General features: G+C 42.5%; 1 protein-coding gene across 1 annotated transcript; it reads right to left on the reverse strand.

Moving 5' to 3' along the window:
- Positions 1-4,674: 4,674 nt before the first annotated feature.
- Positions 4,675-9,888, reverse strand: rnf26 (ring finger protein 26). Its single transcript, XM_063038353.1, has one exon. It carries the CDS (start codon positions 9,581-9,583, stop codon positions 8,213-8,215), a length of 1,371 nt encoding a protein of 456 aa, XP_062894423.1. The 5' UTR covers positions 9,584-9,888; the 3' UTR covers positions 4,675-8,212.
- Between the last annotated feature and the right edge of the window lie 9,561 nt (positions 9,889-19,449).

The following is a 19,449-nucleotide window of genomic DNA, read 5'->3' on the forward strand; positions in this document are numbered from 1 at the left end:
AAGCCGCAGGTGAGGTGCTGGAGAATTGGAGGATAGCTAATGTTATTTTGCTGCTTAAGAAAGCTTCTAAAGATAAACCAGGGAATTATAGGCCTGTGAGCCTGACATCAGTAGTGGGGAAGTTATTGGAAAATATTCTACGGGACTGTATAGACAAGTGTTTGGATAGACAGGGACTGATTAGGGATAGTCAGCATGACTTTATGTATGGTAGGTTGTGTCTAACCAATCTTATAGTTTTTTGAGGAAGTTACCAGGAAAGTTGATGAAGGCAAAGCAGTTAGTGTTATCTACATGGACTTTTGCTAGGCTTTTGATGAGGTTCCACTTGGGAGGTTGGTCAGGAAGGTTCATTCACCTGGCAGTCAAGATGAAGTGGTAAATTGGATTAGACATTGGCTTCGTGGGAGAAGCCAGAGAGTGGTAATAAATGGTTGCCTTTCTGACTGGAGGCCTCTTACTAGTGGAATGCTGCAGGGATCAGCGCTCGGTCCATTGCTGTTTGTCATCAATATCAATGATTAAATCATAATTTGGTAACTGGGTCAGCAAATTTGTAGATGACACCAAGATTGGGGGTGTAGTGAACAGCGAGGAAAACTACAAACAAGAGAAAATCTGTAGATGCTGGAAATCCGAGCAACACACACAAAATGCTGGAGGAACTCGGGCAGCCTGCCGAAGGGTTTTGGCCCAAAATGTCAACTGTACTTTTTTTCTATAGATGCTGCTTGGCCTGCTGAGTTCCTCCAGTATTTTATGGGTGTAGCGAGGAAGACTATCAGAGCTTGCAATGGGATCTGGACCAGCTTGAAAAATGGACTGAAAAACAGCAGATGGAAGTTAATGCAGACAAGTGCAAGGTGTTGTAGGACCAGTCAGGGTAGATCTTACACAGTAAATGGTAGGACACTGAGGAGTGCATTAGCATAAATGGATCTGGGAATACAGGTACATCATTCATTGAAAGTGGCAGCACAGGTAGATAGGGTCATAAAGGAAGTTTTTGGCACATTGGCCTTCATAAATCAAAGTACCGAGCAGAGGAAATGGGATGTTATGTTGAAGTTGTATAAGACATTAGTGAGGCTTAGTTTGGAGTATTGTGAGGAGTTTTGGTCACCTACCTGCAGGAAAGATGTAAATAAGGTTGAAAGGCTCACAGAAAATTTACAAGGATGTTGCCAGGACTGGAGGATCTGAGTTATAAGGAAAGATTGAATAAGTTTGGACTTTATTCCTTGGAAAGTAGAAGACTAACGGGAGATTTGATAGAGGTATACAAAATTATGAGTATAGATGGGTAAATGCAAGCAGGCTTTTTCACTGAGGTAGGGTGGGACTACAAACACAGGTCATAGGTTAAGTGTGAAAGATTAAATATTTTAGAGGAACATGAGGGAAAACGTCTTCACTCAGAGGGTGGTGAGAATTTGGAATGAGCTGCCAGCATAAGTGGTGGATGCAAGCTCGATTTCAACATTTAAGAGAATTTGTATGGTGGTGGCATCCGTTAGTCTCCCGAGACCATGGATCTGCACCTGGAAAGTCCAGCTTCAGTCTCCCTGTTGTGCCGTCATGGTGAGGCAACACTGGAGTGTCCTCTCCAGGGCGTAGGCCTGGGCAAAGTTGTATGGAAGACCGGTAGTTGCCCATGCAGCAAGTCTCCCTTCTCCACAACACTGATGTTGTCCAAGGGCCGATACAGCTTAGCACCAGTGTCGTCGCAGGAGTTGCCAGAACGAGGTTGAAAGCAACGTCGGACTGCCTTAGGGACTCCAGCTCCGGATTTGTCCTCAGGGTTTACTCCCGAAGCCTTTCCCATCAGTGGGCATGGCCGCAAGGCAGCTGAGGTTTGCAATCAGTGTTTCCCTCTCTTAGATGGACTGCCTTCCCAGGCTGATGAGCTCCATCTACCCGAAGCACTAGTTTTAAGGCACCAGGACCCGCCTTCGCCCCTTCTCCTGTCAGTAGAAACAGTTCCACCGGGCTCAGAGGCTAAGCCACACGAGAAGGCCAGGAGTTGGACTTGGTTGTCAGAGGCTATTTGAGGGGCATGCCGTGAGGAGCACTTTTAGGTAGTGGGAGCTTGTCCCCACTACCACTCCTCGAATTGACAACCTTGGAACCATTTGTATAGGTACATGGCTAGTAGGGCTATGGATGGCTAAGGTTCAGGTGCATGACGATAGGAGTAGGCAGCTTAAATGATTCAGCCACAGACTGCATAGGCCAAAGGGCCCATTTCTGAGCTGTCCTTTTCTATGACTCCATGATTGGCAGCTCAATGTTCCAGGGTTCTGTTGCTTTAGATGTGATAGAGCAGGAGTGATTAAAGGAAGAGGGTGGCATTACTAGTCAGGGAAATTGTCACGGCAGTACTCAGTCAGGACAGATTGAAGTACTCATCTAGTGAGGCTTTATGGGTGAAACTAAGGAACATGAAAGGTATGACCATGTTAATGGGGCTACATTACAGATCACCCAACAGTCCACAGGATTTAGAGGAACAGATTTGTAGAGAGATCGCACTGTTGCTAGAAACATAAGGTTATTATAGTAGGTGATTAGAGTTTTCCACATATTGACTGGGACCCCTATATGGTAAAAGGGCTGGATGGGAAAGAGTGTCAAGTGTGTTCAGGAAAGTTTCCTTCATCAGTACAGAGGTCCCAACTAGAGAGTGTGATACTACATCTCCTATTACAGAATGAGATGGGGCAGGTAACAGAAGTTTGCATAGAGGAAGTCTTTGTATCTAGTGATCATAATGCAATTAGTTTCAAGGTAATTATGGAAAAAGACAGGTCTGGTTCTTGGGTTGAGATTCTAAATTGGGGAAAGGCCAATTTTGATGGTATCAGAAAGGGTCTGGCAAGTATGGATTGGGACAGGTTGTTTTCTGGCAAAGTGTACTTGGTAAGTGGAAGGCCTTCAACAGCGAAATTTTGAGAGTACGGAGTTTACACGCTTCTGTCACAATAAAAGGTAAGAATAACGTGTTTAGGGAACCTTGGTTTTCAGAAGATATTGGGGCCCTGGTTAAGAAACAGGAGTTGCACAGGCAGGAACAAACAAAGTACTTATGGAGTAAAAGAAATGCAAGAGTACTTAAGAAGAAAATCAGGAGGGCTAAAAGAAGACATGAGGTTGCTCTAGCAGGCAAGATGAAGGAGAATCCTAAAGGCTTCTACAGATATTATAAAAGCAATAGAATAGCAAGAGAAAAATTGGTTCTCTGGAAGATCAGAGAGGTAACATCTGCATGGAGCCCAAAGAGATGGGGGGTGGGGTGGGAAAGAGGTTTTAATGAATTTTTTACATCTGTATTTACTTGGGAGACAGACACATAGTCTATTGATGTGAGGATATGTAGCATGGAGGGCATGGACCCCATACAGATTTCAGAGTAGGAAGGGTTTGCTGTCTAGAGGCAAATTGTGTATCTAAATCCTCAGGGCCTAGCAAGGTTGCTTTGGGAGGAGGTTGCTGAAATTGCAGGGGCCCTGGCAGAGATATTTACAACACCCTTAGCCATGGGTGAGGTGCGGAGGATTGGAGGATAGCTAATGTTGTTCCATTGTTTAAGAAAGGCTTTAAAAATAATCCAGGATGGATTAATACAAGATAGTGAGCCTGATGTCAGTAGTGGGCAAGTTATTGAAAGGTATCCCAAGGGATTATATATACAAGTATTTGGATGGACAAGGACTGATTAGGATAGTCAATATGACTTTGTGCATGTCAAGTTGTATCTAGCTAATCAGAATTTTTCGAGGAAGTTACCAGGAAAGATGAAGGCAAGGCAGTGGATGTTGTCTACATGGACATTAGCAAGGCCTTTGATAAAGTCCCGCATGGGAGGTTAGTCAAGAAGGTTCAGTCCCTTCAGATGAAATTTAATGCAGACAAGTGTGAAGTGTTGTAGTTTGGTGTGGACCAACTAAGGTAGGTCTTACACAGTGAGTGGTAGGGCAGCACAGGTCCATAATTTGTTGAAAGTGGTGTCACAGGTAGATAGGGCTAAATAGAAACCCTTTGGTATATTGGCCTTCATAAATCAATGTATTGAGGACAAGCATTGGGATGTTATGTTGAAATTGTACAAGATGTTGGTGAGGCCCAATTTGGAGTATTGTGTAAAGTTTTGATGACCTACCTACAGGAAAGATGTAAATAAGTTTGAGTGCAGAAAAAAAAAATTGAGTATGTTGCCAGGACTTGAGGAATAGGGAAAGGTTGAATAGATAATGATTTTATTCCCTGGAGTGTAGAATGAGGGGAAAGTTGATAGAAGTATACAAAATTCTGAGCAGTATAGATAGGGCAAGCGCAAACCGACTTTTTTGACTGAGGTTGGGTAAAACTAGAACTAGAGGTCATGGGTTAAGTGTGAAAGGTGAAATGCTTAAGGAGAGCTGAGGGGGAATTTCTTCACTCAGAGGGTGGCGAGAGTGTGGAACGAGCTGCCAGCGCAAGTGGTGGATCCGGGGTCAATTTCAACATTCAAGAGAAATTTGGTTAAGTCCATGGGTGAGAGATGGTCCAGGTACATGTCAATGGGCGTAGGCAGATTAATGGTTTGGCATGGATTAGATGGGCTGAAGGCACTGTTTCTGTGTTGTCGTGTTTTTAGACTCTAATAATAAAAAATAGATTTATTTTAAACAATTACATATTCAGCTCACTGAATTAAACACAGTGCAGCCAGTGAAGCTGATCTTAGCAGCTGTCCGTTTTACGGATCATACAAACAATACTCATTAAAGAAAACACAAATTTACAAAAAAAAACACCAACATTATTTATATTAAAAAATTCAGCTTCCATGCACTGATTGATTTTCTACTGATTGCATTATGACATGATGGTTACCAAGTTTTAGCCAACCTATTCAGCAACTAAATTAAAGGAATATCAGAATGCTTCTTGCACCCCTGTTGCTGCTTTGAAGATCTTTGACCAAATGAACATTTCTGTTAACTCATTTTGTATTTCTGAAGTAAACAGCAAGCTATCATTAACTGCAGTATATAGTGTACTCTATATCCAATGGCTCACTTGACGGATATACCACCCAATTTAAAAAGAAATCACTCAGCCCACAAAGGGGGAAAGAAAACCTTCAAGTCCAGACCCATTCAATACTTTTTAACCCAATGTTCACAAATATCCAACCTTCAGAAAGAACTACTGGATGCTATCAAAAGTGGGAGGGGGAGAGTTACCATATGTTCCCATAATCACCATTGAAGTTAATTGCAATGCTGTACCTCATTATCAAAAGCCCCCAATTAGCATGACTTATTTCCTGCCTCAACATCTTTATTGGGAAAACCATGGGAAAAATAAAACAGCCTTTAAGTCCTAGACATGGGTCAGAAAATACTGAGTTATTTACCGAGTCGGTTACACGAACCTTAAAGAATTTTAGCTAATCTTTACTGCTATTAACAACTACATTCCAAGGTCCCAGGAAAATAGCATAGAAACCCAAAACCTGCAATAATTAAGATTCTGCTTGTCAAAATGATCTAAATTCATTGTAAACATGAACAGATTACAGAGTAGGGGCTTAATTCCATTGTGCCTGTTTTAATAGGAGGTGCGGGGCGTAGGAACAGCTCAGTAAGAGAGAGTAGCTGGGTGTGCTGCTTCGAGCTTCTCCAGGTCATACTCAATTAATTAACATTGTTGGACTAAAATTCTAAAGGGATTGGACAGGCTAGATGCAGGAAGGTTGTTCCTGATGTTAGGGAAGTCCAGAACAAGAGGTCACAGTTTGAGGATAAAGGGGAAGCCTTTTAGGACCGAGATGAGGAAAAACTTCTTCACACAGAGAGTGGTGAATCTGTGGAATTCTCTGCCACAGGAAACAGTTGAGGCCAGTTCATTGGCTATATTTAAGAGGGAGTTAGATATGGCCCTTGTTGCTAAAGGGATCGGGGGTATGGAGGGAAGGCTGGTACAGGGTTCTGAGTTGGATGATCAGCCATGATCATACTGAATGGCGGTGCAGGCTCGAAGGGCCGAATGGCCTACTCCTGCACCTATTTTCTATGTTTCTGTGACTCCTGACCAGATTCACATCTTGGCTTGTGAATAGGGGCAGAAATAATTCAACAAGAAAGGACTAGGAGAAAATCCTCAAAACTCTATGGCTGGAAGTGATTTCATTACACTTCATTGAAAGTGGGGGGCAGGGGTAGTGGGAAATTTCTTCACATTTGTTCTCCACTCAGTACAAAAAAAACAATAGGACATCTAGGCTGGAGTCTACTCTTGAGGCCAAGGGAAATAAAGAGCAGCACGATAATATAGCTGGTACTGCTGCTGTTTCACAGTTCCAACAACCCGGGCCTCTGATGCCATCTGTGTGGAGTCTGCATGTTCTCCCTGTCAGTGCATGGGATTCCTCCAGCCATGGTGGTTTCCTTCCAAAGATGTACAGCTGGTAGGTTAATTGCAGAATATGTTACCCTAAGTACACAGGTGAGTGATAGAAACATAGGACTTGATGGGAATGTGTAGAAAATAAGTTACAGAGAAAATTATGGAAGGGAAGTACGATTGCTCAGAAGGCTGGCAAAGACTCAATGGACTAAAATAAAATGTCTTCCGATGTTGTAAGGAAATAGGGGAGTTAAAACTTACTGGGCTTTTTGGTGGCCATCAACCCTTTCTGCCAGTTTTAAAGATTGACCACCATCTTTATATCATTTAATTTGTCTCACCTTCCACTATCAGATTTTAAATGTGTTCTTTCTTCCCCTTAATTCACCTTATTCATTCCCCCCCCCCCTTAGCTCCAATGAAAGATGATTAACTCAAGCATAATTTTTTTCCTCAGACATTGCCCGATAACCCCCAAGCTGGGTCTTTTTGTGCTCAAATTTGGGGTAGGGTTTGAATTCAAAGTTCAAAATCTCCATCTACATTATATAAAAAAAAAGAGGTTGGAGAGTGGAACAGCATATCGAAGATGAAATGCCCAATACTTCTGCAATGTGTTTAAGACAATCCAAGTGTTTGTTATCACCAAATTCACATTAAAAAGACATTAAAAAAGACTAATGTGCTGTTGTCTTCTCTTCTTACTAATACCTGTTATCCCCAAAAAGTTTCATCCATCTCTTTAAATTCCATAATCTGCAGAAAGCAAACCCAATGCATGGTACTTGACAGAGTAAGTCTACACTAAGTGTTTCCAATCTGAACCACGTGCAAAATTTGGGTCCCTAGCACAAACAAGAACACCTCAAACATCAGTTGCCATCAAAGATCTCCAAACGTAGTTGCTAGAGCATTAATCATCTCTTGTCTGGCTTCCCATCCACCAGATGAGAAAGAAATTACTTTAGCTATTCATCCTGGAATAGACACTTGTGCTGTTAGAAACCACGACTGTTGCCACTTATATTACTGCAGATGAAGAACGTCACTTTGAAAAGTCATACTTGTGCAACAGAAAGCATGCATTATTCAGCCATATTCTGCAGTGGTAAACGTTTGGTACTTGAAAGATTGTTATTTGTTTAACCAATGTCTTTATCATTTAATGCATGATACGTTTCACCATCAAGATCTCCAATTCCATCTCAAGTTCTCATTCCAAGACAAAAATTGTTTGAACAAAAAAAAATGGATCTGAAATGATGCAGATCCATACCCAGTGCCTCAAATATGTATCTGCAGCAACCCCATTCCATCTTTGATGAGGAGTTTTAATTACAACAGCAAACAAATAAGTGTCTATCATCTCAAAATAATTCACATTTTTTGAAAAAACATAAGAAAATTATACATAGGTGGACCCTATAGGAAGCTCAGAAATGCAGGATTATTGGGCTCTCCCCTGTGCAGTTCACCATTAATAAAAAAAATACACATCTGACAGAAAAAACAACCTATTAAAAAGTTGGCTATTTCTTTTTTTTTAAATAATTAAAGGAAGCAGTGAGTTTGGTTTCCCAATGCCTTATAGAAGTAAATTACTAATGTAACATTCTTGAACAGCAGTACTTAGATTAGTCATGGATGGAAAAAAAATCTACATTCTGACACTAATGGCTAAGGATCTGCATAGAAACTTGAATCTCAGATTGCCAAACCATCATTGGACCCCCCACAACAAAATATTTTTATCATGATTTTTTAAAAAAATAATCTGCTACACTGGCTTTTTCCTGTCCAAGCTATTTCAAACAGTTGATCAGAAATATACATCTACGGTTTGTAAAATCATTTGTCGGCAAAGAGGGCAATTGTGTTGATAGGCGGGCTGCTGCAAGAGGATACCCGTGCAGCCTTGACAGAGACACAGGTGTCTGCATGGAAGCAACAACACAGATTTTGCTTGGTCCTGACAGATGACACATTTCTTTCGTTCTTCTTGCTCCCTCAAGAGCATCCAGAGGTCATTCTCTGCAGGGACATTGTCATTATTGTCCCTGGTGCCTTCTGGTCGCAAAGGCTGATCTCCAGTTTCTGGACCACTAGCACCAGTCTCAGGCACAACCACCTGTTGCTCTTCAGCAATGTTCTCTCCTTGAACATGGCTTGATTCTGTTTCTTCCAGCATATTGACTGGTTGTTGTACTACAGCTGTTTGGTCCTCTGAGTTCCTATCAGGAAAAACCTGAATCCATCTTATTTGGTCAAGTGGCCAGAAATTCACATAGTCTGGGTTAAGTCTCTGCAGCTGTTGACTGTACACTCGCCGCCAGGTCTCCGAATTTACTATTAGCTGTGCATTAGTCACTACTAGTGTGCAGAAATGCAAGATCTCTCTCCTTACCCGGTTGAGATTTGGAGCAGTATTTAAATGAAGACTCACTTGATTAACAATCCTCAACATGATCTCTGGGTTTGCGTAGATCATTGCGCTGGAAATGACAATAAAAGTGATTGCCAAGCCGTAGAGATTTAAGAGAAACAAGTCCGCCAGGACGCTGGAGACAGAGATGAGCACTTCAATCACAAACTGGCAAGGGGTCCAGAGCAGGATCACGTTGCCCACCACGCTGCTGGATAGGTAGGCCAGGATGGAAGCAAGAGCCTCTGCAGCCTTCACCAAAGGGTCGCCCAGCACTGCGACTACCGACAAAAGGTTCTGTGTCCCAATGAGGAACATGTTGATGATGGTGTTGACCAAGTAGGCTACCAGGCTGGCCAGGATCCCCACGGCATCCCACAGTTGCTTGAGGAAGAGGTGTCCGGAGCAGAAGGCGGTGGTGAGGCCCCGCTGCAGCTCCTCACGTCCCCGCACGCTCAGGTAGGACATCAGGTGCCCCACCATCTTCAGACTCTCGGCCAGGCCACATACCGCCCTCAGCAGACTGCACACCAGGTTGAAGGCGAGCTGCAGGCCGCCGCGGCACAGCTCGGCTGCCTCCAGTGCCAGTAGGCAAAGCAGGTTGGAACAGAGGCTGAGCACATAGGCGGCAGCCGCGGGGATGGAGAGGACCAGGTGCACCAGGGCCGAGACCACCGCCACCACCGTGGACACTAGCCAGAAGTTGAGGTCCAGCAAGAAGTAGAGCAAGTCGAGGGCTCGGACCAAGCCGACGATGAGACTAGCCATGGCGTGGACCAGAAAGCCACCGCTGCAGCCTCAACGACCCGCCCCCGCCACAACTGTCAAGCGCGATTCAAACATAAACACGCAGCCCGAAGCAACCGATCGAAGAGATGAGCGGCGAGGCAGCACAGAGGAGCGCCGAGAGCAGCTCAGGCACCGGCCCGTTTAAAGCCCTTCGCAATGCAGCAAGCTAAATATTGATTTCATATTTAGCTTGGTCTTGATTTCACTGTCGTCATCATCAATATTACTTAACTCCGCGGGACAAGTATTGTTTATTTACCTCCAGAGTTGCTGCCTGCCCTGCGGAGTTTCTCCGACATTTTGTGCGTTGCAAAGTCGAAGTCGAATTTATGGTCATGTGTCTAGAAGTGCATCTTATCCACGGGTGCAATGAAAAACTTACTTGCAGTACCATCACAGGCACATACCATAAGGCCCGTTGTGTGAAGTATAGCAGCTGGAGCAAGTTTTTAATTGCACCCCTACCTCACCGAACGTGTACATTTGACAATAAGCTAGAGAATCAGAATCTGGTTTAATATCACCCGCCTATGTCGTGAAATTTGTTGTCTTTGCGACAGCAATATAATTCAATAGATAATAATAGAAACAAAACTGTGAATTATAATAAATATATATTACTAAGTAGTTAAATTAAAGAAGTAGTGCAAAAAAAGTAGTGAGGTACTGTTCACGGGTTCACTGTCCATTCAGAAATCGGACGGCAGAGGGGAAGAAGCTGTTCCTGAATTGTTGAGTGTGTGTCTTCAGGCTCCTGTGCCGCCTTCAAGCTCCGGTACTGCCTTCGTGATGGTAACAATGAGAACAAGACATGACCTGGGTGATCAGAGTCCTTCATGATGGATGCTCCCTTTTTGAGGCATCGCTCCTTGAAGATGTCCTGGATGCTATGGAGGCTCGTGCCCATGATGGAGCTGAATGAGTTCACAATTTTCTGCAGCTTCTTTCGACCTTGTGCAGTAGCCCCCAACCCACCCCCCATACCAGACGGTGATGCAGCCAGTTAGAATGCTCTCCATGGTACATCTGTAGAAATTTGCAACTGTTTTTGGTGACATACCAAATCTCCTCAAACTCCTAATGAAATATAGCTGTTGCCGAGCCTTCTTTGTAGCTGCATTGATATGTTGGGCCCCAGATATATCCTCAGAGATGCTGACACCCAGGAACTTGAAATTGTTCCCTCTTCCACTTCTGATCCCTCAATGAAGACTGGTGTGAGTTCCCTCGTCTTACCCTTCCTGAGGTCCACAATCAGTTCTTTGGTCTTACTGACATTGAGTGCCAGGTTGTTGCTGCGATACCACTCAACTAGCTGATATATTTCTAGTCATAACCAACCTCTCAACGCACTTCATCACCATAGATGTAAATGCTACTGGACAATAGTCATGAAGGCAGCTCACCCTGTTCTTCTTGGGCACCGGTATGAATGTTGCCCTCTTGAAGCAGGTGGGAATTTCCAATTGTTGCAATGAGAAACTGAAAATGTCTTTGAACGCACCCGTCAGCTGGTTGGCACAGGTTTTCAGAGCCCTACCTGGTACACAATCAGGGCCTGTCGCTTTGCATGGGTTCACCCTCTTGAAAGATGTTCTGATGCTGGCCTTCGAGACAGAGGTCACAGGGTCACCAAATGCTGCAGGGATCCTCATAGCTGTCGTTTTACTCTCCCTTTCAAAGTGAGCATAAGAGGCGTTGAGCTCATCTGGGAGTGAAACATCACTGCCGTTCATAATGTTAGGCTACGCTTTGTAGGAAGTAATGGGCCGCAAACCCTGCCAGAGTTGACATGCATCCGATTCCATCTGTAACCTCTTGAGTGACCCAATAACTGCCTCTCTTCTCTACTTACCCCTTCTGCCACCATTGTTGTGTTCTTTATATGTACCGTGGGTTACTCATAAAGCCACGTATTCTGGAAGAACATAACTAGAACTTTTAATTAACAGCAAACAGCAACGACGTCTTAACATACAAGCTTCTCGATCATTCTGTCATTTCTGCGCATGCTCCCGACTCTGTCCAATCATGTTCTTACACGTGACACGTGATATCACCACATTTTCCTTAAAAAGAAAAACAAGTAGCAACATTGATCTGAACAAATAAATAATTTAACATGTCTCTATCAGTCTCTCTGGTGGTTCCACACGGTAGGCTTATTCAGAAAGTCAGAAGGTCTGGGATCCAGGGAGGTTTGGCCAGGTGGGTTCAGAATTGGCTTGCCTGCAGAAGGCAGAGGGTGGTGGTGGAGGGAGTACATTCAGATTGGAGGATTGTGACTAGTGGTGTCCCACAAGGATCTGTTCTGGGACCTCTACTTTTCATGATTTTTATTAACGACCTGGATGTTGGGGTAGAAGGGTGGGTTGGCAAGTTTGCAGATGACACAAAGGTTGGTGGTGTTGTAGATAGTGTAGAGGATTGTCAAAGATTGCAGAGAGACATTGATAGGATGCAGAAGTGGGCTGAGAAGTGGCAGATGGAGTTCAACCTGGAGAAGTGTGAGGTGGTACACTTTGGAAGGACAAACTCCAAGGCAGAGTACAAAATAAATGGCAGGATACTTGGTAGTGTGGAGGAGCAGAGGGATCTGGGGGTACATGTCCACAGATCCCTGAAAGTTGCCTCACGGGTAGATAGGGTAGTTAAGAAAGCTTATGGGGTGTCACCTTTCATAAGTTGAGGGATAGAGTTTAAGAGTCGCAATGTAATGATGCAGCTCTATAAAACTCTGGTTAGGCCACAATTGGAGTACCGTGTCCAGTTCTGGTCACCTCACTATAGGAAGGATGTGGAAGCATTGGAAAGGGTACAGAGGAGATTTACCAGGATGCTGCCTGGTTTAGAGAGTATGGATTATGATCAGAGATTAAGGGAGCTAGGGCTTTACTCTTTGGAGAGAAGGAAGATGAGAGGAGACATGATAGAGGTGTACAAGATAATAAGAGGAATAGATAGAGTGGATGGATAGCCAGCACCTCCTCCCCAGGGCACCACTGCTCAATACAAGAGGACATGGCTTTAAGGTAAGGGGTGGGAAGTTCAAGGGGGAAATTAGAGGAAAGTTTTTTACTCAGAGAGTGGTTGGTGTGTGGAACGCACTCCCTGAGTCAGTGGTGGAGGCAGATACACTAGTGAAGTTTAAGAGAGTACTAGACAGGTATATGGAGGAATCTAAGGTGGGGGCTTATATGGGAGGCAGGGTTTGAGGGTCGGCACAACATTGTGGGCCGAAGGGCCTGTACTGTGCTGTACTATTCTATGTTCTATGTTCTATTTACGAACACAAGTAGACCTTCTAAGTGGTTCACACAGTTCTTGTGTTTCGTTGTTATTTCCTTGTTTCGTCTGGTCTGCATCAGTTAACTGAAACTCTGAAGTTGGCTCTTTCTTAAGGTCTTTACAATTTCTTCTTAACACTGTTCCTTCTTCTGTTTGGACCATGTACGATGTGGGTTGTACTTCTTCAAGTACAGTAGCTTTCTGTGTCCATGTGTTCATCTTGTCTTGTATCCTTACTTCATCTCCTTGGTACAGTTCAGGTAATGGACGAGAACATCTGTCAAAATATGTTTTCTGCTTTGCTTTACGTTCATCTTTCCATCTTTTCACTTGTTCACCTCCCTTTGTTCTCAGAAGGCTCTCATCTATTGGCAGATTGGATCTCAAACAGTATCCCAGCTAGAGCTGAGCAGGTGAAAATCCACATTCAAGTGGGGTACTTCGATAGGCTAACAAAGCTTTATAAAAAATCACCTCCACTATCTTTTGCTTTGTGTGTCAGTTTCTTGATAATTCCTGCTGACTTCTCAACCAATCCATTAGACTGAGGGAAAAATAGACCAGATGTTGTATGAACAAAGCCCCATTCATGAGCAAAATGTCTCATACATTCACCATTGGATTGTGGACCATTGTCTGTGAAAACTTCATCAGGTACACCATGTCTGGAAAAAACTGATTTCATGCATGTAATTATGTCCTCTGCTGTTGTTCTGCTCAAACCACACACTTCAGGATACAATGAGTAGTAATCTGTTATTAATAGATAAGCTTTGTTGTCAGTTACAAAAAGATCAACGCCTACTTTCTGATAAGGTCTCTGAGGACTAGGATGTGGATGCAGTGGCTCCTTAGGGTTGCTAGGTTGGTATTTAAAGCATATTTGACAAGAAGACACCAATTCTGCAATTTCTTGATTCATCCTGGGCCAAAACATCACTTCCCGCGCCATTCTCTTACGCTTTTCAATACCTTGGTGGCCGTCATGAATTTTCCCAAGAACTTCTTTTTGGAGACTTTTAGGAATTACAATTCTGCTACCTTTGTACAATATCCCATCCACAACAGACAGTTCTGATCTGTGGTTCCAATATTCTTGTACTTCTGAGGTAAAGTCATGCCTATTATCTGGCCATCGATCCATCACCAATTGTATAACCTGACTGAGAATTTTGTCCTTCTCTGTCTCCAGACGCAACAGTTCCAACTTTTTGGGAGCAACAAGTACAGTTTCTATGACCATATCAACAAATATCTGAACATCAACAGCGTTCCTGTGACTGTCTTTTGTTGTTGGATCCACAGCTCTGGAAAGTGTGTCAGCTGTGTTCATGAATTTTCCAGGTGTGTATGACACATTCAATGCATATCTTTGCAATTTGATCACCATTCGCTGAATTCGCAAAGGACAGTCACTTAAAGGTTTGTGAAACAATGCAATCAGAGGCTTATGATCAGTTTCAACATCAACAGATTACCCTGACACAAACTGATGAAATCTCTCACAAGCAAACATAATGCTGAGCAATTCTTTTCCAATTTGGGCATACCTTGTTTCTGGATCAGATAATGAACGAGACGCATATGGCACTGGTAGCCATTCCTGCTCATGTTTCTGGAGTAATACTGCCCCGAAGCCTGCTTGAGATGCCTTACATGAGATTTTGATGGGTCTCTCAGCATCATAGGATTTCAACACAGGTTCTTTGGTGAGCACTTTCTTGAGGTTTTGCCATGCCTTCTCCTGTTCATGATTCCAGCTCTATTCGTTTTTCTTTTCTGTTATCTGCCTCAATGGAGTAAGCTGTTCCGAAAGATTGGGTATGATTTTCCCATGTAGTTGACCATTCCCATAAACCTTTGAACATCCTTTTTACATTGCGGGCTTGGCACGTTCTCAATAGCAGAAACCTTCAATGGACCAGGACGCACACCCTCATTGCTGACGATATCACCCACAAATGTAAGTTCAGTCACTCCTATTCAACTTCAGGTTTGCCTTGTGTGTTGCCTCTAAGACTTGTCTAAGTCTGGCGTCATGCTCTTGTTTAGATGATCCCCAAACAATAATATCGTCCATGGATGTATCTACACCCTCAATGTGCTCATATAGCATGTGAATGGTTTTATGGTACACTTCAGGAGCTGATGCAATTCCAAATGGAAGCCTAAGAAAACAGTATCTGGCAAAAGAAGTGTTAAAGATACACAACTTTGAACTCAGTTCATCTAGTTTAAGTTGCCAGAATCCAGAGGATGCATCTAATTTACTAAAGCACTTTGCATTAGCAAACTGTGACATAATTTCTTCACGAGTAGGCAACTTGAAATGCTCTCTTTTAATGGCTCGATTCAAGACTCTTGGATCTAAGCAAATCCTCAGTTTTTCATTTTTCTTATCAACCATGACAAGCGAATTGACCCATTCAGTCGGTCCATCAATTGTTTGTATGACTCCTGGCCGTTCCATTCTGTCAAGCTCTGTTTTCAGTTGATGACGTAATGCAAAAGGTACTTTTCGACATGGATGTACTACGGGTGGCACTGTGTTGTCAATTTTAATCGTGTGTTCTCCTGGAAGACAACCCAGCCCTTTGAACAAATCCTCATACTCTTTCTTCAAATCACTGTATTCTGACTCTGTGTCACGATCCAAGACTAAAACTCTTTTCACCAAATTCAGTCTCTCACAGGCAAATAAACCCAGTATTGACTGTACATTCTTTGGCACCACCACAAATGAAAGCGTGTGCACAATATTTTTGTGTGATACTTTCGCCACACATGTTCCTTTAACTGGAATGTCTGCACCTGAATACCCAGTCACTTTTATATTTGTCTGATGTAACTTTGGTCTTGGCTTTAATGCATTAAACTCTGATTCTGCAAGAACATTTACTTGTGCTCCAGTATCCAATTTAAACAGAATAATGTTTTGGTTCACTTGCAATGGCCAGTCATTCTTACTCCATTTGTTTTCACAAAGCACATCTATATAAAACTCCTCACTTTCATTTTCAAGCACTGTACTTACATGTTTTATTTCCTTTCTACTTCTGCAACAGCGTGAAAAATGATTACTCTTAGCACAGTTGTTACACATTTTTCCATACGCTAGACACTTTTTAGGTCGGTGCTCCTGCCCACAGCGATCACAAAGTTTTTTCTTTCAGATGACGTTTTGTTCTCTGTCGGTTTCGTTGCCGTTTCATTATTTTTCTAATACAGAATGTTCGCAGTTATTCACAGCGTGTACTCTGCAGTCTCAATTAAAAGCTCTTTAGCCTGCAACTTTACGGTTTCCGAAGCTTTGCAGAGAATCAAAGCTTTTCCCAAATTTACGTTCTGGTTCTCTTAAGCGTCTTTCTCTCAGAGCATTATCCGGAATGCCGCAAACAATTCTGACCTTAATAAGAGAGTCCATCAGCTCTGCAAACTCACATGTTTTACTGTGGTTTCTTAATTCTGTAACAAATTGATCAATCGTTTTACCAGCTCTCTGCCGACAGGTAAATAATTTGCACCTTTCACACGTCACATTGTACTTCGGAATACAAAATGCATCAAATTTGTCCATTATCGCTTTTAGATTCAAATTATCTCCATTCTCAAAAGTAAAATGGCTATATACCTCAATTGCGTCGTCCCCAATCACGTGGGGTAGAATTGCAGCTTTCGTTTCCTCCATTTTATTATCTGCTCCGATTGCCGATAAATAAATTTCAAAACGTTGTTTAAATCTTTTCCAGTTTTCAGCTATGTTCCCAGTCAGCTGAAGTGTTTTCGGAGGTTGCAAAACTTCCATTCTTAAAGCTGTTAGCAAACAACGAAAAGGTTTGCGCTTTTTTTTTGATTATCTTCGCTTCTCCCTTGTTAGCAAAACGAATTATTCTTCCAGACCGACTTCTGACACCATGTTGAATTCTTTATACGGACCGTGGGTTACTCATAAAGACACATATTCTGGAAGAACATAACTAGAACTTTTATTTAACAGCAAACAGTAACCACGTCTTAACATACAAGCGTCTCCATCATTCTGTCATTTCTGCGCATGCTCCCGACTCTGTCCAATCATGTTCTTACACATGATATCACCACACCCCATGATGACCATGTGTAATTTTATATGCAATTTGTCTGTATCTACATCCCTGTGATTCTATTACAAATAAGCTTTTCATTGTACTGTACCTCACTGTACTTGTGGCATATAGCAATAAACCCAACTTGGCACACTGATGCACCTCAGCTCTACGTACTAGCTTGGACATGCCTTTGACTCATGCCCCAAGGTCTTTTATTCTCCCTGCCACATCTATTCATGACTCTAATAAAGAGATGTCCATTGCAGGGCTGTTGGTGGCAAGTTACAGTGACTTTGGGAACTTCGGAGGGAGTTTCAGCTTTTCCTCTCCATTTTAACTCCTCGTCTTCTGTACTGTTTCTCGCCTTTACCTGGTTCCCACCTCACATCTTTCTCTCCTTCCTCTATCCCTCCTCTGTCTCTTCACCCCTCTCTCTTCCATTGTTTCAAATCCCTAATTCTCTTGCTCTCCTCCTTCCTGGTCTTGGATGTGCAGCTTGCTATGCCAAAGAGTTACTCATTTATGACCCTTTTCAACAGTCAGACATCCATTCTGCCATGTTTCCATTAATTAACATGTTCTGCCCTACTAATTAATGGCTACGGAAAATGGTCGATACAGGCCAGTCCATCACAGACGAAGCCCTCCCCACCTTTACGTCACTGTCACAGGAAAGCAACATTTTTGATAAGACCCCCACCATCCAGGTCATGCCCTCTTCTCACTACCTTTGGGCATGAGGTACCAAAGCCTTAGATCGCCCACCATTATTACCCTGCAGCCATCAGGCTCCTGAACCAGCTTCAGCAATTTCATTCACCACTATTTCGAACTGATTCTATGATCTACAGACTCATTTTCAAGGGCTCTTTACAACTTGTGCTTTTAGTAATATTTTTTATTTGCACGGTGTGTCTCTTGCACATTGGTCTTTATTTCTGTATAGCTTTAAACAAAATTTGACAGTATTTTGTTTTTTCTATAAATGTCTGCAAGAAAATGAATCTCGATGTAGTATTTGGTAACATAACCATCCTTTGATAATATATTTACTTTGATCTTTGAACACTGTAGAACAGATGAAAGTCTGGATACATTATCTTGAGGATTATTCTGGAGTTATTAAAATGAGAACCAGGTTCAAGAAATAGATCCTGTTCACAATTTAACTTCAACTGATACTTTAAGGCAATTGAAACCAATCATTAGGTGTGGGATGATCTGATTTTGTACCATTGAAACCATGCAGGTGAAGCTATTAGATGAATTGCTTCTGTTAATTGGAAGTCATTGAAAACTTCAGGATGAGAGCAGGAAAGCATTAAGTGGCCATCTCCTGTATGAACACATTGTTAAAGGCATATCTTTGTCAGTTCATATGCAATTCGGAACAGGTCTGTTTTGTCAAAGAAAATTCTGGCTAGTTGTATATAATGGGAACATCCCTCAACACTAATAACAGAGGAGTATTTTGGGTGTCTGGGGTTTGTACTTTAAGAAGCTGTTTGACTGGCTACCAGTACTGAATAGTCAAAGGAGTATTACTATTATAAATACTGTATGTTATTCTGCAAGGTTGCCTGTCTACATTCAAATGTTAAGGTTATAAACATTGAAACTGGAGTTAATCATTTAATATTGTCTTGGCATTTAAAAAGAAATGTAAAATGCTGTGTGAAGCAAGCAGAAAGAGAGTCTCTCCAGAAGATCTGCTATTTTGGATAAGGGATTCTAAAAAGTCTGGAGCTGGAGCTGATGTACTCAGGACCATCGGGGAGGCTGAAAATCTTGGAGATGAGACTTTTGCCGAGGTGGTTGCACCCAGAGTACAGGCTGCAGATAGTGGACAGGTAACCACCAGGAGAAGTGAGGGGAGTAAGCAGTCCGTGCAGGGTTCCCCTGTAGCCATTCTTCCAGTCATAATGCTTTTATCCTTCTCTAATCATTCATACCTCATCAAAGAGTTCAATGAAGTTGGTCTAGCAAGATTTTCCTTCTTGAGCATTCACGTCGCACATTTTTGTTTGGTTGACAATTTACTTTGTTGAGCAGTAATTTAGAAGTCTTTCCAAATCTATCGTTTTACTTATTTCCCTGTCTTTTTTTTTTAAATAGAATGCCAGTTATCTGCTCCCATTCCAACTCTGTATCTGTTTCTGATCAATTATTAAGATATGTAACAGTGCATCTGATCGATTATTTTAGAATTCATCCAGTCCTGGGGCCTAATCAACTTGAGTTTAACTATTTGCTGATAAAACTCTTGCAAAGACTTTATTATCTCCGGAGCTGATACACTTGTAGTCAGCCTTGCCCTTCTACCCACTGTAAACTTGAGGTCGCTTGAATCTCAGCAGCCCATAGGTTAGTGTACAAAGTTCTGTTCATCCATCTGTTACTGTTGACTTAAATAACACATTCAAAATGCTGGCGGTACTCAGCAAGTCAGGCAGCATCTATGGAAAGGAA

Source organism: Mobula hypostoma, chromosome X2 (genome assembly GCF_963921235.1).
Source record: "Mobula hypostoma chromosome X2, sMobHyp1.1, whole genome shotgun sequence".
Lineage (NCBI taxonomy): Eukaryota > Metazoa > Chordata > Chondrichthyes > Myliobatiformes > Myliobatidae > Mobula > Mobula hypostoma.